The sequence below is a fragment of the Camelus ferus genome, chromosome 17 (genome assembly GCF_009834535.1).
Source record: "Camelus ferus isolate YT-003-E chromosome 17, BCGSAC_Cfer_1.0, whole genome shotgun sequence".
Taxonomy (NCBI): Eukaryota; Metazoa; Chordata; class Mammalia; order Artiodactyla; family Camelidae; genus Camelus; species Camelus ferus.
In genome coordinates, this window is record NC_045712.1 from 25,789,477 (window position 1) to 25,810,893 (window position 21,417).

General features: G+C 48.5%; 2 protein-coding genes across 5 annotated transcripts in view; both read left to right on the top strand.

Moving 5' to 3' along the window:
• The window catches only part of USP4 (ubiquitin specific peptidase 4), a 33,291-nt gene extending 18,350 nt beyond the window's left edge, over positions 1–14,941 (top strand). The window contains exons 10-22 of one of the 3 annotated variants that reach the window (XM_032458517.1): positions 245–403; positions 1,418–1,642; positions 2,442–2,525; positions 3,117–3,211; positions 5,470–5,661; positions 6,292–6,380; positions 8,080–8,307; positions 9,602–9,672; positions 9,911–10,029; positions 10,325–10,474; positions 11,515–11,618; positions 13,850–13,938; positions 14,339–14,941. In XM_032458517.1, the coding sequence (XP_032314408.1) occupies positions 245–403; positions 1,418–1,642; positions 2,442–2,525; positions 3,117–3,211; positions 5,470–5,661; positions 6,292–6,380; positions 8,080–8,307; positions 9,602–9,672; positions 9,911–10,029; positions 10,325–10,474; positions 11,515–11,618; positions 13,850–13,938; positions 14,339–14,497 (1,764 nt within the window). In that variant the 3' untranslated portion in view covers positions 14,498–14,941. Of the gene's footprint in view, positions 1–244; positions 404–1,417; positions 1,643–2,441; positions 2,526–3,116; positions 3,212–4,733; positions 4,831–5,469; positions 5,662–6,291; positions 6,381–8,079; positions 8,308–9,601; positions 9,673–9,910; positions 10,030–10,324; positions 10,475–11,514; positions 11,619–13,849; positions 13,939–14,338 lie in introns of those variants that run through there. The other 2 variants (XM_032458518.1, XM_032458519.1) reach the window with 2 other exon arrangements.
• A 155-nt stretch (positions 14,942–15,096) lies between these two features.
• On the top strand, positions 15,097–20,945 carry C17H3orf62 (chromosome 17 C3orf62 homolog). 2 transcript variants are annotated; one of them, XM_032458520.1, is made up of 4 exons: positions 15,097–15,536; positions 15,858–16,286; positions 17,094–17,185; positions 18,263–20,945. In XM_032458520.1, the coding sequence occupies exons 2-4, from the start codon at positions 15,877–15,879 to the stop codon at positions 18,526–18,528; spliced, it is 768 nt and encodes a 255-aa protein (XP_032314411.1). In that variant the 5' UTR covers positions 15,097–15,536; positions 15,858–15,876; the 3' UTR covers positions 18,529–20,945. The 2 variants fall into 2 exon arrangements, with proteins under 2 accessions (XP_032314411.1, XP_006174195.2); XM_006174133.3 differs by having other exon boundaries at positions 15,097–16,286.
• The last annotated feature ends 472 nt before the right edge of the window (positions 20,946–21,417 follow it).

Consider the following 21,417-nt stretch of genomic DNA (forward strand, 5'->3'; position numbering starts at 1 on the left):
AGGATGTCACCCTTCACTCTTCTCTTAGGGTAGTGGCCCAGGTTCCAGGTTTGTAGTTTTTCAGGATTTTAGATCCCAGCCCTCGCTCTGGTGAGAATTACTGGCCTTTAGGCCCTTGAGGAGTTAATCAGGTTACTCGACCCGGTGGTATTTTTCTCCTTTATTGTCTCTTTGATGACAGTTTCCCATCTGACTTCACTGATTCTTTATATCATGTCTTCTGATGTGGTTGCTTTTGTTGTAGACCCAAGTGGGACGTTTTGCCCCTCAGTTTTCTGGCTACCAGCAACAAGACTCTCAGGAGCTATTAGCCTTTCTTCTAGACGGATTGCACGAAGATCTGAACCGAGTGAAGAAAAAGCCATACCTAGAGCTGAAGGATGCCAATGGGCGGCCAGATGCGGTATGATACTGAAGATTTTGAACAGTAGTATTCCAAAGAAGCTGCCTCCTGTTAAGGGTTGCAGGGACATTCTTCTGGTCTTGGAGTATTGGTGCCAGGGCTCTTGTTGCCCCTCACTGTTGTTGGTGACGTGGACGTGCAGTCTGGTAGAGAAATGCATTGCAGGTCAGGAATAGGCTAACTCTAGTTACCCCTAGTGCTCCTGCCTGGACTCCTTCAAGTTAGAATCAGTTTGTTTAGTATAATTTCATTGGTGAACGGACCAGAGACTAGGGCACTCTGAAAACTGTAAAATGCCTGTAATGTGGGCCTTTGGGATTATTACCGCTCTCATTAAAATTCATGTATGATTATTAAAATAATTGTTAAATTATTAGGGCACTTAGACTTTTTGCCTTGATTTTCAGATCTGTGCAAAGGGAATTTAGTATTTAAGTTACCTATTACATTGGGATGTTCGATATGAATACTTTTAAGTGACATTCATATCTTAAAGGAAAAACCATGAGTTAGCTAAACTATAATACAAATTAAAACCTCATTTTTGAATCATCAGTAACCCTATAATGAAAAATATGAAAATGAATAGATGTATGTATATGTATGACAGAACTATTATGTTGTGCGCCAGAAATGGACACAGCATTGTAAACTGGCTATACTTCAGTTGAAAAAAAGAAAAAAGAAACCCTGTAGGAGACAGTCTTTGCCCTTGTCAGGTCTATGTGCCACAGTGTTCTCAGTGCATTTGTCTCCCCAAGGACCCACAGACTCCTTGCTTCCCATAGATCCTATGTCAGCACTTTGTTAAGTGTGGGGTTGGGCATGGTGCTGGCCTGTGGTGTGAGTATGGTCTGCTAAGAGCCCTAGCCCTCTCTGGCCTGGACCAAATTCTTGGCTGTGCAGACTGCCTCACGGTCTTTTCTAGATTTTGCTGTGAATTGTTCTGGATACAGGGGTTAAGGACTGATAGGTGTTGAGAATATCTTATTTATCCCTTCTCCTTTCTTCCAGGTGGTGGCAAAGGAAGCCTGGGAGAATCATAGGTTGAGGAATGACTCTGTGATTGTGGACACGTTCCATGGCCTCTTCAAATCTACTTTGGTTTGCCCAGAATGTGCTAAGGTTTCTGTGACCTTTGACCCATTTTGCTATCTGACTCTCCCACTGCCCTTGAAGAAAGATCGAGTTATGGAGGTCTTCCTGGTTCCTGCTGACCCTCGCTGCAGACCTACCCAGGTAAAGAGAATCAGCACCCTCCTGGTGCCCTTTGTTGTGAGTGGTCCCCAGACCCAGAGTCAGGCTGCATCTGTCTGCTGCGTTGGAAGCTCCGTCAGCTGCCTCTTAAACCCCTTGGTGCTTGCCTTGAGTGTGTGTGCCCTTGGCCTCCATCAGACCTTTGAGTAATCCCATATCATTTAAGCAAATTGTGAAGGTCCTTTGGGCTTCTCTGTCACTTTTATCCCCATACTGCATTCCTTTGACTAAAGGAACCTGGCTGATCTGCTAAGAGGTCCTTGAATCTGAATTTTAGGGAACCAGAATCAGGGTACTTTGCTCGGTCAGATTCACCCCTAAGTCAGCTGGGAGAGCCTGGCTAGACCGAAAGGCCAGGTGAGAGGAGTGACCTGCTGGTCTTGGTGTCCAGCCCTGCTGATGGCTCCCTGCGTGGCTGTACTGCTTAGTCTTCTGGCTTTATTTTCTTCATCTCTAAAGAAAGATGACAAGGACTGGTTGGCAGTTTGTGTAATTTTAACATTTCTTTAGTGGAAATAGTGAGCAGCTCCAAAACGTTAAGAATAATAGATAGCAATGTTTAGGAGGAAGAGAGATGGCCCAACTCCTGTGGTGCTACCAGAACAGAGAGGCAGGTGCTGATGCTGAAGACTTGCCTGTTCTGCTGGCCACTCTTCTGGTCCCTGAGCTCATCACACACTGTTTCTGGAGGAACACCTTTGCCTTCCAAGATGTCTCCTCCTGGCTCATCTCCCACCCTTTGCAGAGCACCCTTGTCACCCCTCCCATCTCTCCTTTGCAGTACCGCGTGACTGTGCCGCTGATGGGGGCCGTGTCCGACCTGTGCGAGGCTCTCTCCAGGCTGTCTGGCATTGCTGCAGAAAACGTAAGGCAGGGTGGTCTCTCAGCCTATGGGGGGTACTTCGTAGTCCTTTGGAGTTAATTTTCAATCTTGTAGCCACTTTTGGGGGATAATTCTTATCGGCAAGCACAAATATGATTATATCTGGATGTTTCAGACCCTCGCTCACGGAGTACACTGTGGCTGAGACCATCCCTTCATCCCTGGGAACACTGTCTTTCCTCCACTGAGGTCACACTAGCCGTGGTCAGAGGGCCAGGGGTGGGGCTCTGCTCTCACTCTACCATTGCTTCCTACCTGACCTCTTCTGTAATAAGCTGGAAGTTCTTTCCTATCCCAAACTCTGTAGGTGTGTGGAGTGACTTGATAGAAATCTTTATTTAAAAACATTTGCTCATGCTGGCCTTTCTGCTGAGCCTAGCCCTGTGTAGAGGTGGGGAGAGTGAAGACCTCCCCTTTCATCAGGACCCATCCTCCTGGGTGCCTCCATCGGGACTGGTTGCACGATGATCTCTGGAGGCAATGCTCCAGCAGCACAATTTTTCATTTCTGCCTGGGTTTTAAATAGGGGTACTCTTACCATTTTGTAATCTTTCTGTTACTGTTGATTCTTAGATGGTGGTCACAGATGTGTATAATCACCGGTTTCACAAAATTTTCCAAATGGATGAGGGTTTAAACCACATCATGCCTCGGGATGACATTTTCGTGTGAGTACTCTGGTTTATGCTGCAGGGCCGAAGGACACTTTCTAGAGGCTTTGCCTTGTTGGTGTCTCCAGAGCAGAAGATCTGACGTTTGGTGCTCACGTGGATTTGCCCCAACCCCTGGTTGCAAGAGATGGGTGTGTTCAGAGAATTGTGAGCAGCCATCAGTGATGAGTACCTACTGGCACTTCAGCTAGACATTCCAGATAAGTCTCCTCAGCTTGGACAGAGCTTTTGTCAACAGTTGCTGCCTGTTAAGAAGGCCTGGCAGTGGTCCTGCTGTCAGAAATGCTTTTCTTAAGAAGAGCACAGCTGTCTGAGGGCCCACGGGAAGGCAGGAGAAGGGACACAGTACAGGGAGGGTCTTGGTCCTTTCTCCAAGCCACAGGTTCTTCAGGCAGGTGCCATCTCAGAATGACAAGAGAAGGTTGATTTAAACAGCCTTATCCAGCTGTAACATCTGCCAGCTCTGAGTTTCAGTTTTCTCATCGGTGGGGACAGTACACTCCAGCTCCAGCTGTCTCCTCGGCCCCTCCCAAGTCCTCTTGCTTCAAGGCTGCTTGGTGTCAGTGTCTGTGTGTCCCTCTCCCAGGTGGGGCCGGGTGGAATGTGGCCTTGCTGAGCTCCCACCCAGACAGCCAACGTGTCTCCCCCATTCCCTTTCACTCAGAAACTTGCCTCTGCTGAGAAAGGCTTTCAGGATTTTGTTTTGGTTTTTGTTGTGGGCTGAGGAATGCAGTACACATATAAGAGGCATTTCCTTCCCCTTACTTTGCTGGGCCTGTGACTTCTAGGTCACTCTGAAAGGAGCAGTTCATGACTGCACACAAGATGTTCATGCTTGCATAGACTGCCTCCCCACTCCCCGGCATCTTCCCCCGGTTTACAAGTGGAGGGTGCCAAGGCTCACACTGGGCTGCAGGGCTGGGGCTGTCCACTTCTGACCCCAAGTCCTTAACACCACCTCCCTCAGTTCTGGAAATTAATGTTCACACACATCTGAGCTGAGAAGAACTGGGGCATCACCTTGTGGGGAGCTTGGCAAACCACCATCAAAGGATTTCTAAGGGCTTGTGGGCTGACCGACAGGAAAGCAGATTGTTTTTTGAATTAATAGTTGTCTTATGAAACTTATGGCGTCTAATACTTTTTAAGCATGTGATACGCTGTGCTACTAAGTTACTTAATTCTTACCACTGCACTGTAAGGTGGGTGATCCCATTATCCACTGGGTAAGCAGGCTTAGAAGTTAAGGTGTTTGGCCTGGTCACAGCAGCCAGAAAGTGGCACTGATGGACCTGGAACGTGGGCCGGCCTGACCCAAAGGCTTGATTCTTGATCTTTATGCTCGACCACAGGCTCCTCACCCTAGAGCACACTTTGAACATTTTTGTGTGTGTTTCTCTGAACTCCTCCTGTATATATTACAGGCAGGACTGTACCAGGCATCTGGGGAGGGTTGTGTGTGTGTTTGTGTTTATAGTTTCCAAAAATTGAATCAGTAAGTTTGTGTCTCCCCCTATAGGAAGAGGGAAAGACTACAATCGGTTGCCAGCAATTTTGGTAACATCTGTTCCAGGATAAAACATCTATAAATCTCCTCAGTCCCATGTATTCACTAAGTAAGACACATTTTTTTCAAAATCATTGATTTGTATTTAGCAGTTTCTTTGGTTACCTCTGGTTTTTAAAAAATTAAATATGATTGTTTTTTACTTCAGTGTTTTTGAACAAAGATGGCAAACAATTAGTGTTACAAATTTGTTTCCTCATTTGAATTAAAGAGCTTTTGCCTTATATTCTAGGTGTATATCCTTGTACAATATTTGGTTTTCTTAGAGGGCAGGGCACTGAGAATGCCTTTTTAAAAGTTGAGCTCCTTGCTAGGTGACAAAAGATGATCCTGGTGGCCAGGCTCCCCTGTGTGCCTGTGTGTCTGAAGTGATGGTCCGGATGACGGCTGCCATCTGTGTTGAGTCCCAGTTGAAGGACGACGGAGTTTGAGGCCATGGTTGGGGGAAGGGGGATCACATTAGCCCCAGGCCCCAGGTTGTGTAGGGTCACATTGTGCTGACAGTGACCCTTCTGGGGATTCCTGACCCAGGCTCTAGAATTGTCTTGGAAATGGTTTATCCACCTTTTGTGCTGAAGTCTGCTCTGTCCTAGTGACCATAGTCCTGGCCACCATGTAGCTGCAGCTCAGATCTTCGTTGCTCACAGAGACCTTTTGCTAAAGGTGCCCTCTTATGTGATTGACACAGGTATGAGGTCTGCAGCAACTCCCCGGATGGCTCTGAATGTGTCACGCTTCCGGTGTACTTCAGGGAGAGGAAGTCCAGGCCGTCGAGCACTTCCACCGGGGCGGTGCTGTATGGGCAGCCACTGCTGGTTTCTGTCCCCAAGCACAAGCTCACCCTCGAGTCATTGTACCAGGCTGTTTGTGAGCGTATCAGGTTGGTGGTAGGAGTGTGATTTGCTTGCTATCTGAAATAAGGCAGGCCCAGTATTCGTAGTGACTGCCCCCTGCAGAGTGCCTGTGTGGACCCTGTGTGTTCGCTTCTGTTAGAAATGCAGTTGTGCCCACCCCTGGGAGGGCCAGGGAAGGTGCTGTTGGAACAGGACACCTGGCACATCTGAAGCACCATGACACTGGGCACTTAAGCTTCCTCTGGTCACTGGAATCATGTCTTTACCCCCATCAGTCACCTGCATGAGGGAGTCTAGTGCTTTGATGGCATTTTATATTTGAGTATAATTTCTAAAGTACCCTACTGTCATTCTGAAGCTGTAATTAATGTTACTGGGAAATAAGTTTTTAAATGATGGTGCTGTGTGACACTTATCGAAGATTTGAAACAGACTTTCTCAGAGTCTTCAGTGACCTGGTAGTTGGACATCTTATCTCTTGGGTTCTTCTCAATTTCTTGAAGTGTTGAGCCATCACATAATTTTTAACGCCCTTTTATTTACATAAATTACCTTGTGAATAGCTGAATATAAAAACTAGGAACTACTTCTGGCTGAGTAGTAGAGAAAAATAGGTAAATGTTACAACTAACAAACAATTCTATCTTTCTTTCAAGCCGCTATATAAAACAGCCTTTGCCTAATGAGTCTGGCAGCTCGTCCTTGGAGCCGGGAGCCTGCAATGGCTCCAGGGGCAACTGTGAAGGTGAGCGCTTGCCACACTGTGGGGCTGTGACCGACCAAACCCCTCCTGACCTCCCCCTTCTTCCAAAGGTGTGGTACACATGGGATAGGGAGGCTCTGAGGCTGGGCTGGGGGCTCTGCCTAGAGAGCAGACCCGTCTGCACAGCTCTGCTCTGCCAGAGCCCACTGTCCAACTTTGGCACATGGTGGAATCTTTGTAGGCTAGGTTTTACCTCAGGGAGCCTGAGCCTTGCGGGACTGAGGGACTTGCCTGGAGTCATGAAGCAAAGTCAGGATTTGATTGTGGAGTGCACTTGACTGCCTCCACAGCCTGGCTTCTGTCTGCAGAGCTGTTATCTTGGCTCTGACCTACCGCCTTGGTGCGGCAGCCACCCCGGGGAAGACAGATGTTCTGTGCAGCCAATCAGGAGGCGGAGACAGGTTCTCTTGGGCGTTTCTTTATTTCTTCCCAGGAAGCCACAGCTGGAAAAGCAGTAGCATAGGCTTGTTGCAGGAAACCCAGAGCCCTCACCATCCTCCTGTGGCCTAGTGCTCACAGGCTCGTCTGTGACCAAGGAGCTCTGCCTGGCCTGCATGTGGCTGTCACACTTCTTTTTGAGGCCTAGGTGACTGGCAGGGTGGCTTTATTCCTAGAAAACTGTAAGTGTTCTCCAAGTTAGTGTTTCCGTTCCCGTGGCCTGACGGGAAACTGCACTGCGTTGTCCTGGGCCCAGCCTGTCCTTCCTTGTGAGTACTCCAAGACACAGTCTTCGAAAGGGAGGATTTTCATGTAGAATGTACATCCTCCTTTCCTCAGTTTCCACTTCTATTGCTGTTTCCCTGAGTATGTAAACTTTTTAAAATCTTCTCTTCCCCTATTACTTCTACATCACCTTTTTGAGTTGTCCCCATCTTTGTTGAAATTATTTATCTGGTACCTTAACTTTCCCCTTTGGCTGCCCAACAAAAAAATACGAGGCATATGATCATGTATCTTTTCATAGTAGCCACATATACTAACCAGTTCTCTGGAAACACCTGGAAAATTTACTTATCAGCATATGTCTCTAGAATGCCTCTTAAAAACTCTTGAAACTCTGCGATCTTGTATGAATAAAGAGAAAAAAGGGAGGGGAGGGTCTTGCATGCTGTGTTCCCCAGGCCCCAGCAAGTCACCTGCACTTGAGAGACCTCAGCATGTGCTCGTTGAAGAGACAGCACGTTTCTTGTGGAGGAACTGAAGACCTTTACTTCATATTTGTGTTCATTATAATATATAAAATTGTGCTTTTAAATTGTTTCTTACCAGACTGTCTTCTTGAGTGTTGAGTATGTATTTAATTTTGGTCCTTTTCTCTCTGTGGGCCTCATGATCAAGTTGAAAGTCACGCTGTGCGGGGTGAAGTCCAGTAAAGTACCAGGCAATGAGGAGCCCAAATTTAAGACTGGCGGGACTGCTGACTCACTTTGTACCCTTAGCTAATTCCTTGAACCTCTCTGGGCATGTGCTTTCTCACCAGGGAGCAGCAGTGCCCACTTGCCTGCTTACCAGGTTTGGGGGACGGTCACATATGAAGTCAATCGTCTGGTAAAGGGTGGATATAGTTTCACGTACCCAGGACAGAGTTTGGAAAGAAGCGCCACAGTTAGATATGAAATAAAAATTTCAGCATTGAAATGGTAGCAAATTATGTATATGTTCTTTTTCATTTGTGTGCTAGGAGAGGACGAAGAAGAAATGGAGCATCAGGAAGAGGGCAGAGAGCAGGTCTTAGAAGCAGAGGGCAGTGGGGAGGATGAGCTGGGAAGTGACCATGGTGAGACCACTCAGAAGAAGATCAAAGGCCGACCCTGCCCCAAAAGGCTTTTTACCTTCAGCCTTGTGAACTCCTATGGCACAGCTGATATAAATTCCCTTGCAACTGATGGGAAACTGCTTAAACTCAACCGTAAGCACTTTTTCTGACCTTTCAAACTGGGCTTTTGGGGACTCAGGATCTCTTGGAAGATCCTTGCACTCAGCACTCAATGCATTGGGGTTTCATATTCTCATAGTGTGGCTCCAGGAACAGACACTTGTGTGATCCTTGGCTTGAAGCTCCCTAGACTGTTTCAGAGCCACGACACCCCTCTGCCCCTCACCCTGGCCTCTTCATCAGGCTTTTCTCTTCAGTCCTGGATGACTTCAGAGGGAAGCGAGCCCTCCCTCCATTCCCACCACCCTTCAGGATCTTTGCTCCAGGTTGATAACACTTGTGGCCCCCGTGGTGGCAGCATTCCCTCAGACTTACGAGCACAGAGGCACATTTCTTTTGTTCCATAAGAATACTCAAGAAGTGTGACCCATCTAGAGGATGGCCATGGATTTCACAGGCTGTTACTTGGAGCCTATAATGGGAACTGCCATACAGACGGGAAGAGGCACCCACATGGATGGGTGTTGTGTGTGAAAAGCACACGTGAATGAAGACGCCTACATGGAGTGGAGAGGGGAGCTGCAAAATCATCTCATGTCTTCAGCTTCCTTCACTGGAGAAGAAATTGGCTAGATGTCCTCTAGCTAGCTAGTTTTCTTCTCTTTTTTTGAATGTCTTAGGGAAAAAAATTTTAACAGCTTTATTGAGATAGTTTTAGATTTTTATATCTGTCTTTCTGCAGCTCCCTCCTCTCTGTGGGGCTTCCTCCTCTTTAGTACAGCGTCTTGCAGATTCTAGCTAACTTCCTGAGCCCTGGTCGTTGACTCCTCAACTCAGTCTTCCTGTCTCCCTCCCCGACTCCTGTGTTGTGGCCTGGACGATGACTCCATGCAGTAAGCGGGGGCAACGTAGGCATCACCTTGGTTTTTTCCTTCTCTCAGGGATCTCACTCTTGCTCTGCCTAATATCTAGTGTCTGAAAACAGTTGTTTCATCTATGTTGTCAGGTTTTCTTGTGGTTTAAAGTGGGAGGATAAATCTGGTCGCTGTTACTCCATCTTGACCTGTGCCCTTTCAGAATTCTGTATAGTTAGTGCCTTTGGAGTGTATCTGAAGCATTGAGGAAATCTTTGCCAAAGGATTTGGGGACCCAGATGTTCAGAGTTGGCTGCCTCAAGGCAGAGCATCACTCTTGGCAGTGGTGGGTGATGGGTGAGCAGGTGTTGATGGCGCAGCCTGAGGGTGGTCCTTCTCACTCCTGTCACCTGGGGAGCCCCTCCTGTTGCTGGCCATTCAGTAATGAGTGACGCTTTGGTCCTGCTCCACAGCTGGATCCACACTAGCCATCGACTGGGACAGTGAGACCCGGAGCCGTTATTATAATGAGCAAGAATCTGAGGTAGGTCGCTCAGGATTCTTGGTCCGGGGTGTGTATTAGGGTCACTTTCAGCAGTTCCACAGCAACTTAGCGAATTACATTTTAGGCTGAGAATAAAAAGCACGTAAAGATTTTGTCATTATGTGTTCAGAGGCTCCAGAAAGTACATTATATTCCAGGTGTAAGAGCTCATGAGGTTGTGGCTCAGCCTGGTGAGATCTTGTTTCCTCAGCAGAACTCAGCGCTTTGTTCCTCACAGGTCTACGAGAAGCACGTTAGCATGTTGCAGCCTCAGAAGAAGAAGAAGACGGCAGTGGCCCTGAGAGACTGCATCGAGCTCTTCACCACCATGGAGACCCTTGGGGAGCATGACCCCTGGTATGCAGCTCCCCGCTCTGGGCAGGGGCACCCATGCACCCCAGGACTCTGAGATCTGCTGGGACCGTCTGTGGACACAAAAACCCTTTGTATTTGGACGCGTCACTTTTTTACGTGGCTGACCCTGCAACACAAGTCTTTCTGTGTAAACTGTGTTTTCCAGACTAAGAAAGCCATCATTCTGTTTTGGAAGGTGGCGTAGAGACCTCCCTGCCCTGAAGCTCTGTGCCTGAGTGCCCAGGCGGCACCGGCTCCCTGCCTCCCCACTAAGCTGAGGTTTCTCTTATCTCTTCAGGTACTGTCCGAACTGCAAGAAGCATCAACAGGCCACAAAGAAGTTTGACCTATGGTCCTTGCCGAAGATCCTGGTGGTCCACCTCAAACGTTTCTCCTACAATAGATACTGGAGGGATAAGCTTGATACAGTCGTGGAATTCCCAGTCAGGTGGGTCCCTGGGCCTCAGTGTTATTAGGAAAATTAAAAAACAGGCAGGCAATCTAGGCACTGATTGGCTGAGGGTTTTGCTACCAAAGACTTTACATTAAGATGTGTGTTGCTGGGCTCCGGGAGGTTAGACTGTGGCTCAGTCCCACCCCACCTCCACTCCTGCCGCATCCTCCCACGTTCTCCAGTAGAAGCACTTCCCTCTCGAGTCCCTCATGCCCCCTAACTGCACTGGTTTTCCCACCCATCATGGGGCCCAGGGAGCCAGGGCTCAGCGGGTCAGCACAAGGACATGCTGCATCTCATTAATGCAGGGGGACAAGGAACCAGAGAGTAATCTCCTGGGGAGAATTGGATTATTGGGGGCCACACATGAGGGTACAGATCCACCACAGTCATGCCCCCAGGGTAGAGACTGGAACTGGCTGCCGGTGTCCTCTCAGGTGCCAGGCCACAGGGTGTAAGTGACACAGGAAAGTAAGTCAACAAGGTAGGCATTCCTCCACAAAATGCAGATTTAAAAATGTTTTGGGGCTGGGGAATGTAGGTAGATAGATGCAGGAAGTATAGACGTGTCAGTGGGAGAACTTAGGTGGTAGGTATATAGGTATTTGTTGTAAAATTCTTCTGTGTGTTTGAAATTTTCTTTTTTCTTTTTCTGTGTGTTTGAAATTTTCAAAATAAAATAGTAGGAAAAACGTTTTCTGGGGCCTGTTTTGGTATTTAGCTTAAATTTTGATAGTTACAGCCATTTCTGTATCATTGCTGCAGCCGTCTGGTCTGCGCCCAGAGCCTTTCCTTGCCGTTAGGTCTGGCGCTGGAGTTACCAGGGGGCTTCTTACTTCTGTTGGAATGTGTCAGTGGTCAGAACAAAACCCCAGCGCCCCTTCTGCCTGGTCTGTTCATTCATTCCTTCTGCAGTTCGTTCCTGAGTGCCTCCCTGTATTGTAGCCTGTTGCATGAAAGGGGTTGCTGGGTTGCACCGACTTCTTTCTCTGAGTTTAATGTACTGAAGGGCTGTTTTTGGTTTCTGTGCCCAGAGCTCTGAACATGTCGGAGTTTGTCTGTGACCTGTCAGCAAGGCCTTATGTGTACGACCTCATTGCCGTGTCCAATCATTATGGAGCCATGGGGGTTGGCCACTGTAAGTACAGGCATCTGCTTCCTTCTGAGATGTTGAAGTGCCCTCAGCCAGTCATCTTTCACCAGCCTCTCCCTGTGTTCCAGGCATTGCCCTAAGCACTTGACTTACACAGCTCCTTGGGGCCTTGGGTTTCAGGGTTTTCCATACTGCTGCCCCTCCATTTTTTGGTGGGACAGTGGTTCATATTCTTTAATCCAGTAACCCACCTCTGGGAATCTATCCTAAGGAAATGACTTGACTTAGGGAAAAAGCTTTATATGCAGAGATACTCACCTATGTATAATAATGGAAAATTAGGGACAGTATTGGTGATCAGCAGTTGGCACTACTGTCCGTCTACTTGGTGGAAGAGATCACAGCCATTGCAAGATAAAATTAATAATAACATGGGGAAATGCCCATGATACGGTAAGTGAAAACCATTACACAAAATCACATCATTATAGAAGGTAGTATTGCAACTACATTAAATCAAAAGACAAACTATGACAGGAGAGGGGAAAGCCTAGAAGGAGAGATACCAAAATGTTAATTTTACTTTTTTCTCTTTATTCATTTTTTTTCCAAGATTTCTATAATGTGTAGGATTACTTTTATTATAAAAAGGCCTAGTATATTTTGTTACTTGTTTACAGAAAGGTGTTAGTGGTATCGGAGTGAGAAGCTGGGTTTCCTCATGTCTCCTCTGTTGCATCCGCACCATGATAAATGCCACTACACCCACTGTCAGGACCACAGGAGATGACACCATGAGGTGTTAGTTCTGTGTACACTCACAGTGGATTATGGAACTTTCCTAAACCCCCGTCTTTTCCCCTATGCTGATAAGCTTCTCTTGGCCCAACAGTCTCTTCTCCTGCCTCTCCATTCGTACCATATCACCTCCTGGCTCTGATGGCTGGTCAGTCTCCAGCCCTCAGGTTTACATTCCAGGCCATCAGAACAATGGGGAAAAAAGAGCACGACCTTCCCTTTTAAGCAGAAGTCCCCCTCAACTCCACTATATACATCTCATCAGCTATAACTTGCTCACGTGGCTACCATCTAGCTGTAGGAGAGGACTGTGCCTGTTTGAAAATTGGGGCTCTGCTGGAGTGGCTGTTAGCAGTCTGATCACGTCACATCCTGCAGCATTTAGCTCTCTGCAGCTTTTTCTCCCAAAGTTAATTTTGATCTCTGTGTTCGTATAATACTGGACAAATGTATTCATTTTAAATTGCTATTTTAACACACAAACATTCTACTTGGGCAAGTTTCTTAGCCTCTGTATGTTTCAGTTTTCTCATCCAGGAGATTAGGCTGGTTGTGTAAGGGCCGACATTAGGTATGCAGTTGTCTAACACCAAGATTGCCACTGTTAATACCAAGCACAGACAGTGGGGACAGGCTCTTGGCACCTCCTCTGTCACCTGTACCTTCACCTTCACTTGGTACAGTAGATGTTACAGTGAGGAATGGTTAAACAGCTTACCAAAGCCACACAGCAGGTTGAGACTAGAAACCAGATCTTCATTTGATTCTGTCTTTAGAGTCTGGGTGGAGCAGGAATTGGACATTGCTGCTGGGATTGCTGTTGTAAACACATCCTGCTTGGAAATAGTGTAAAATCAAAACCTGAAGTGTTGGCTGTGTGAAACGCTTGGACCAATGTGAGGAACTGTTACCCAGCCACAGACTCTTGACTCATCGTTTTCGAGGAAGATAAATTTAAGTTTTCTTGTCCACATCCCAGCTCTGCAAACCCAGACACCTAGGGTATCCCTCACTGGGATTACCCCACAGGCTCCAGAGGGAGTGAGAGGCAGTAGTAGCCAGCCATCTGCCCGGATGAAGTGGGGGAGTTTGACTTGGCGTGTTTTTGAGAACTGTTGTTTTGCTTAAATCTTACAGTGGCAGTTCCTTTTGTGGATCTCCAGCTCAATTATTCTTAGCCACCATGAAGATTGACAGTGGATTCCTCTGTTTTTTGGATTAGTTTTCCAAAATTGCTGTTTAAAACCTTGATCCCTGGCAGCTCCGTTTTTACCCTTTAAGTGTCTTTTTGAGAAAGAACAGATTTTTTTTTTTAAAGTATGAGTTATCTTTGGGTTGTTAGGACATAAGATGTAAATTACTTTAAATTTCAGACTCTGTTTCATTTTTTGGAGTTTTGTTGCTGTTGAGTGCCAGCCTAATGAACTAGCCAGGTTAGCTCTCTGGTGACTATCGGGTATTCTCTGTTGATTCGGCAGACACTGCATACGCGAAGAACAAACTGAACGGGAAGTGGTATTACTTTGATGATAGCAATGTGTCCCTGGCCTCTGAGGATCAGATAGTGGTGAGTAGGCCCTAATACCTAGTTCCTATTCTTACCTTTAGGGATTAGAACTGGGAAGAGTCTCCTGGGCTAGCTGGTCATTTTGTCATTCTGCTGGGGCAGTGGGAGCTGGGTGTGGCAGAGAGAGTCGGCTGCCATTCCTTCCCAACTCTTCCTAAATGAGACACTCAGCTCTCCTCAGGGTCTGTCACAGGGCCCCTGCTTGTCCCCACTTCCTGGGCAGGGTCAGTATGAGCCAGCCTCAGGTGGAAGGGTCCTTGCTGTCACCCCTGTATGTGGGTGCACAGGGCAAGATGGTGGATCCCCAAGAGTGGTGTGATCTAAACAGTAAGAGAAAAACTGGGAGGGGAGTGATTGATTTTTCCAACCAGTGAATGGACTTTCCCTTCTTGTGTTTTAGACAAAAGCAGCTTACGTGCTGTTTTATCAGCGTCGAGATGATGAATTTTATAAGACACCTTCACTCAGTTTTCCTGGATCCTCTGATGGTGGGACAAGACCAGGAAGCTCACAGCAGGGCCGGGGGGATGATGAGGCTTGCAGCATGGACACCAACTGATCTGCCTCAGTGACCCTGCACCACAGCACCAGTGTAATCCCCCCAGAGAACATCTTTGACATTGAAGACTGCTAGTGTTCCATCTAAAAACTAGATGAGGAAATTTCCTTCTTTTATGAGCAGAAGAAAAAAAAAGACCCTTTTTGCTCAGAAGGGTTATGTCAAGAGGCTGAATTATTATTTTTTTATACAGGTGGTGAGAAGTTTCTGTAAAAGCTGTGGAGCTGGAAAGGGGATCAGGGGTGGGGGCACACAGTGGAGGATGTCTGATGGATTCCAAAGAATGGAGAGGGACACACTGTAATTGAGCTCAGTGTGGCTGTGAAGACCTGGGGCAGGCTGCCCTGAGTCCCTGGATTTCTGATTCTGGTGCTGATTGCTGGTCCCCCTGGTAGTCTGCCCACAGTAAACCAAGCCTCGAGTAAATTTGATGTCGTCTCCTCCCTTGCTGTGCACTGAGATGGGATTATATTTCCCTAAAAATTAGCCACTGAAGCCCATTTCTGTTTCCCTTTGAGTCATCTTTCCAGCCTTCTTCCCCCTAATGAAATGAAGATACTTGGTGTTGGGGTTTCCTGGCCCTCAGTCTCGGGAGCCTAGCAGTTGTCAAGCCCCCACCATCCTTGATGAATTGAGACAGTGGGATACCAAGTGGAACATTGATTAGATCTCACCTAAAAGAAGTCCGTACAGGAAACCACTAGGTACTGTGTCCCATCCAGTGGTTTCTCTCCATGTTGGCTTGAGAACGGAACCTTCCTGGGCTTGAAAAGGGCTCCCGCTCTGGCTGCTGACTTGGTTACAAGTGAGGTCCCCGCCCCTCCAGCCGGTTCTCGGCGGCCTGGCCTCCCCACACTTGTCCCTGTCGCACCCCCACCCACCCGAGGCCGCGCTGCGTGGGTTCAAAGAGCCGGGTCGTTGGGGCTTTTTTGGTCTGACCTTTAACCCGAGGCGTGGGGGTTGGGGCCGGGGGGCACTGGCGATCGCTCGGGTCGCGCGGCGACCGTTGGCGGGGTCGGCGGTGTGGTCGCGCTGCTCGGTGAGGACGCGCGGTCATCGAGGGCCGGCCGGGCGCAGGGTGGGGTCGGGTCAGCGGCTTGAGGGTGGGCGGGCGTGGGAGCCGAGGGAAGAGGGCCCGGTGGCCCGGGCGCTCCGGTGAGATCCTGGTTCCTCCCCCCGGAAAACCGCGGGTCTCACCCAACACCCCACCGCCGGGGAGGAAAGCGGCTGGAGTGTGGGTCCCCCTGCTCCCTGGCCCGTGGTGTGGATCAAGCGCAAGGAAATCGTGGCAAATGCCCCATTCGGGAGTGGTTTGCAACCTCATCTGTCACATTATTCTCGCGTTGCTCTCCATTTCCAGTGTATTAAATAATAAAGACATGTCTGAAAAACTGAGAAGATGCAGAAAGGAGCTGACTGCAGCCATTGACCGAGCCTTTGAAGGAGTCAGTCATTCCCAGGAGTGCTCAGGCCGGCAGAGGCTGGAGCTGGACACAGCGCCGCTTTCCTCCCCACTCCCTGCGCACCGGCTCCTCTGCAGGAGGCACCCGCTGGCAGCCTGCTCCTCTGCGGCTCCCTCCTCTCCTTTTCCCTGTGCTCCCGAGAATGGGAGCCCTACCTTTGCGCCAAACCATGGTCCCGTGAATGCCAAGCCACACACTTTTTGCCCCCAGAGAAAACCTCTGACCAGCAAGGAAAACATCCTGATGCATTCCTCCATTTTGGCACCTGAAAGGCAGTTTTGGAGAGCGGCAGGAGATGGGGAGAACTGGAAAAAAGACAGTCTAAGGTGACTCCAATCTGATAGGTTAATAGTTACATCAGGGGATCTCATATCTGAAAAAACCTATTGAAGATCCTAAATCTGGCTTAGAAAACGTGTGTGTGTGTGTGTGTGTGTGTGTGTGTGTGTGTGTGTGTGTGTGTCTGTGTGTCTGTGTGTGTGTCTGAGTGTGTGTCTGAGTGTGTGTGTGTATGAAGGGCTAGGATGTCTCACCAGTCATGGAAACCACTGCAGTACTGACAGGGATAGTGAATGTTAACCTGATTTTAGAAGTCACTTTACTCCAGTGTTTTTTGTCCCCTCTGGGGAGAGGCTGTTGAATAGCTGGGCCCTGCTTCATGACTTCATCCTTGCTCTGCTCCCCTTCCCCACCCAGGAGCTTTTAAGATTTTTCCCTGGGATAAGGTCTCCGTTAGACCTTTTTTTCTCCCAGGTAGCTGTAAACTGCCTGGTTCTAGACATCTTGATTTGGGGCAAGGAGGACCATGTGGGCTGAAACTTCAAGGTCCTGCTGTCACAGCTGTCCTGTAGACAGAGACTGAAGAAGCCATTTAATTGTTTCAATTCTACAAATATTTATGCTGGTGTTCACAGACACTAATGGGCAATCCGATGCTCATGAGTCATTCTGATGAGGCTATTAGTCAACCTCCCTGATTTAGCAGTTCCCAGTTGTCCTCTAATCACAGCATAAACGACAGTTTAAAGTTACCCATTTTGTCTTTAAGATTATCTAACACTGAGTTCCCCTCCAGTATTTTCTTGAAAGAGGATCTAATGCCCCACCTTTTTCTTTTCACTTGGGGGCTGCAGGAAAGATACGGAGAAAGATTTGAAGGTTGATTCAAACCTGCCACTGAGCAGTTCTAGCCATGAGGTCACAAAGGATCTGCTTGATATGATCGGTGAGTACAGAGGGCCAGTCCATCCTCTCCCTGGGAGGACAGGTCCTGCACACAGGCTCCGAGTCAGGAAGTGTGTTATAAAAAGACCAGACTTATTTCTCATCCATTGACTTGGTAGATTTGTTTTGCTCACGGCAGGCTCTGTGCTTAGAGCCCTCATGAGCTGAGGGCTCACACATCAACTGGGTCATTTCATAAATGCACACTTAGAGCGAATCCCTGGAGGCCAGGGACAGCAGCCCCCTAGGTTGAGCTTAGTTCTGAAGGAAACAGAACATAGGCGAAGATGGGGTGGGGGAGTGGTCCAGCTGGGGTGGGTAATACAAGGTTAGACTCAAGGTTAGAAGGCAGAAGCTCCCCTGTAATTCCACCACAGAGACAGCCACTATTAACACAGTGATGTGCATCCTGTCACATTTTTCCTACACATACACCTGTATATTCTGTGTGTGAACTACGTGAGCCCTATTTTAAAGTGACACACTACACAGTGGACAAAAGGCTCCTAATTAAGGGATATGCACATTGCCGTGGGGGCTGCCTGAAGCTGTTGGCTCTGAAGGGTCTCCAGGTTATGAGGATGGAAGGAGGCCTGGTGAGGGGAGGTACTTGCCCAAGGCCATAAAGCAGGACCCCTGCCAGCCCACCGCTTTGGTGAACTAGGTCTCCTCCAGTAGCTCCAGGAGGTGAATGGAAGTGATCACCACCTTCGCTCACCTTGCAGGGGCCTTGCCGATGGCAAGCAGCATTTTGCTTACCCAAAAGATCCTACTTTTCTTACACTGTCTGGTCATTCCTGCAGGTCAGGGAGTTCCCTGAGAGCCAGGACAGGTGCAGGCATCTCTGTATTACACCTTCCTTGGAGACTGGCAGGTGGTTGGGGTCAATAAATGCCTGGGCTTAGAAGGAGGGCACCAGGCCCATCTTAAAACCCGGCAGCCCGCCGGCTCTGGGGCACGAATGGTGGCCTTGCCCAATCTCAGGAGGTGGCTGCCCATTTGTGGTTTATAACTTGCGCCTGGAATGTCTTTAGAATCCCTCACTGGATTTGTAATGCTGAATGTTTTTATTTTTAAGACCATACAAGCATTCGAACTATTGAGGAATTGGCTGGAAAACTAGAATTTGAAAACGAGTTGAACCGCGTGTGTAGTTGCTGTGATGATTCACCCTTCAAGGAGGAAGCCTGGGCCCTACTGGTGGATGACAGCCCTCAGGAGGCCTCGGATGCCGACCCTGGCAGCCTCAAGCAGGCTTTCGATGATCACAACATCGTGGAGACTGTTCTGGACTTGGAAGAGGACTACAATTTGATGACCTCTTTTAAATACCAAATTGAGTAAGGACGGTTGACTTCAGCTTTGACTTTTTTACAGCAGGAGACTGAGGATGGGGCACCTGTGCAGAGCAGTCAGTCGTCGTTGGGGGCCACATTCTTCAAAGAGTTGGCAGAATCTGAATTACCCCCAATGTTTTTAACTTCTAGTTGTGTCTCTTTTTGAGCTGAGAGCCCAGGTTTTTTGTTGTTTTCTTTTTTAATTCTTTTGCTTTGAAAATGTTTCTTATTGTTGTTGGGTTGTTTTTTTTTCTCTCACTTTTCTTGACATCTTGAATGTTTCTTTTCTTCCTTCCTCCCATCCTTCCTTCCTTCCTTACTCCCTCCCTTTCTTTCTTTCTCTTTTTTTTTTTTTTTTTTTTTGATTGATGTTCAATATACCCAGTACCCAAGGCAGGTACGGGTCATGGGCCTCCGCTGGTCTCTTGGTGTTCTTTTCCATGGGCCCCTGAAAAAGTACATGGGCTACAACCAGGGTGGGCTTTCCATACCCCCAGGACCAGCCCATTCTAGGTCAGCTCAGCCTGTATGGTGTTGAGACAGACCTTGGCCCCAGGCCGTCTGCTACTTTTGCACGCTCTGCACATAGAGCTGCCTGTCTCCTGCATGTGCCCCATGCCCTCATGTCCAGACCAGCCTTCCCTCAGTCCCTCCATCCCTGCCACTGCCCAGCTCAAAGGCCTCTGCAAAGACCTTCTACCCTCCTACTTGTGTCAAAGGGGCTGACAGCATCCCTGGTCCCCTCCTAACAGGACATTCCCATGAGGCCTCCCTACCACCCCCCCCCCCCATCAACACCTGGGCCCTCAGCTGAGGGAGGAGGGGAGGGATAAGCACAGATCCTGAGCCTCATCCATCCCACTCCAGGCCTGGACACCTTGGAGGCTACAGGTGGTTTCCATGACAGTGACCCTGCTGGGGCCAAATGGACAAGGGAATGAAGGAAAGATCAGGCCACTGCCCTCTTAGGTCAGCATAGCAGCAAAAACTTAGCAGGGCTGTCTCTAGCCCCACCCCTAGAGAGAGAGGACATCATTAGAAATTATTGGACAAATCTCTCAAAGCCATGATGTTCTTCCAGGAAACCTAATAAGCTGTTGGGCAAGGCGTGGTGCCTCCCAGAAACTGAGTCTCAGGGAACTGCCCACCTCCCAGGCTGATGTGGGAGGAGGTGGGTGAGAGGGCTGGTGAGGGGGCTGTAAGACCCAAAGCCCAAAACAAAGAGCTGGGGAGGAAGGCCCAGAGGCCTCAGACACCCTACCAGGCCATATTTTAGTCCAGAGACCCAGCACAGGGCAGGCCGCAGAGCTGGCAACACTCCTCCACTGCAGGTCTGGAGACCTGCGTGCACTTACTCCTTAGTGTTGCAAGACCAGGCACCTGTGCACCCTGAGAACTAGCCTCTGGCCACTTTGCTAGACGGGCCTCCCCTGCAGGCACAGCCACCACCACTGCCCTGTCTGGGGTAGAGGGCAGGACAAGCTAACCAGAGGCTCTTCCCAGGCCACCTGACACTCATTCCTTGCAGGTGGCGGCATCCTCAGTAAGTACTCAGACTAGAGTTGGGGACCAGGGTTTTCTTCCTGAGCAGGAAGGACAGGAACAAATGAGAGGAAATGCTCACAGCCTCTTCTGCTACCCCGCTGTGGGGAGAAGGGGCCGTCTGGATGGAGAGATGTCTGGCTACTTGATACTCAAAAAATCCAGGTCTCCCAGCAGTGCTCTCTAAATAACACGTGCTGATGTGGACACTCCCCTATGGAGGAGATGGAGCTTAATCCCCAGCCCCCAGCCCCTGCCTCACCACCCCTTGAGGGTGAGCTGGACTTTGTGCCTGGCTTCCCAGGACTAGAGCAGGGAAGAGAAAGCTAGTAGATGACGTGGAGGAGCCTGCAGACGCCGTGTAACCAACGACGAAGGTGGGCCAGCAGTGATGTCCTGTGCACTCGCCCACCCTTGTGCAGGTGCAATGAGAAAGGCACTTTGTTTCCGTGCTGTTCCTACCAAACCCTCATCCCTCAGCTAATCAGGAGACGAACATCAGACAAACCCAGACCGGGGGGCATTCTGCAGGATACCAGGCCAGTACTCCTGACTGTCAAGGGCATGAGAAACTGCCTCAGAGCAGTGGACGGACACTGAGGTAAATGCAGTGTGGTATCCTGGACTGCGTCCTGGAACAGAAAGAGGACATTAATGGAAAAAAAAACAGATGCAATCTAAATAAAGTCTCAAGGTTAGTTAATATTTCTTAGTTTTGACAAATATGCCACAGTTATGCAAGATGTTAACATTAAGAGAAGCTGGGTGAAAATTTTTTAAAAAATTTAAAAAGACAAAAAGAAGCTGGGTGAAAGGTGTATGAACTCATTATCTTTACAACTTTTCTGTAAATCTGTTATTCTAAAATTAAAAAAATTTTTAATGTAGTCGATCCCAAGTTTGAGAGATGTGTGTGAGCACATGGGCAGAAAATTGTTAGAGAAGGGACAAGGAGGACTTAAGTAATTTTTTTGTCTGTATTTCTTTGTTTGTTTTTTGTTTTTTGGGTGGGAGGTAATTAGGTTTGTTTATTCATTTATTATTATTATTTTTAATGGAGGTACCAGGGATTGAACCCACGACCTCGTGCATGCTAAGCACTGCGCTCTACCACTAAGCTATACCCGCCCCCCTTTTTGTCTGTATTTTTTAATTTATCTGCAGTGGACACGTTAAATGGTAAGTTCTTCCCTAGACCCTCCTCATAGTGGCTCCTACTGACCACAGAGGGTCATGACCCTCCAGATGCTCTGCCAACACAAAGCCATTGGCAGGTCTGCGAGGGGCGCAGGCACTGAGGGCAGGAGAAATGGCGGCCTCACGCCAAGCCCTACTCTCCTTACGACCTTGTTCC

Excerpts from the sequence above, each read along its gene's own strand:
- C17H3orf62 (XM_006174133.3), top strand. The coding sequence starts at position 15,790 with ATGCCCCATTCGGGAGTGGTTTGCAACCTCATCTGTCACATTATTCTC. Across the intron at positions 16,287-17,093 it reads TGGAAAAAAGACAGTCTAAG|GAAAGATACGGAGAAAGATT; the intron begins GTGACTCCAATC and ends TGGGGGCTGCAG. Across the intron at positions 17,186-18,262 it reads GGATCTGCTTGATATGATCG|ACCATACAAGCATTCGAACT; the intron begins GTGAGTACAGAG and ends TTTATTTTTAAG.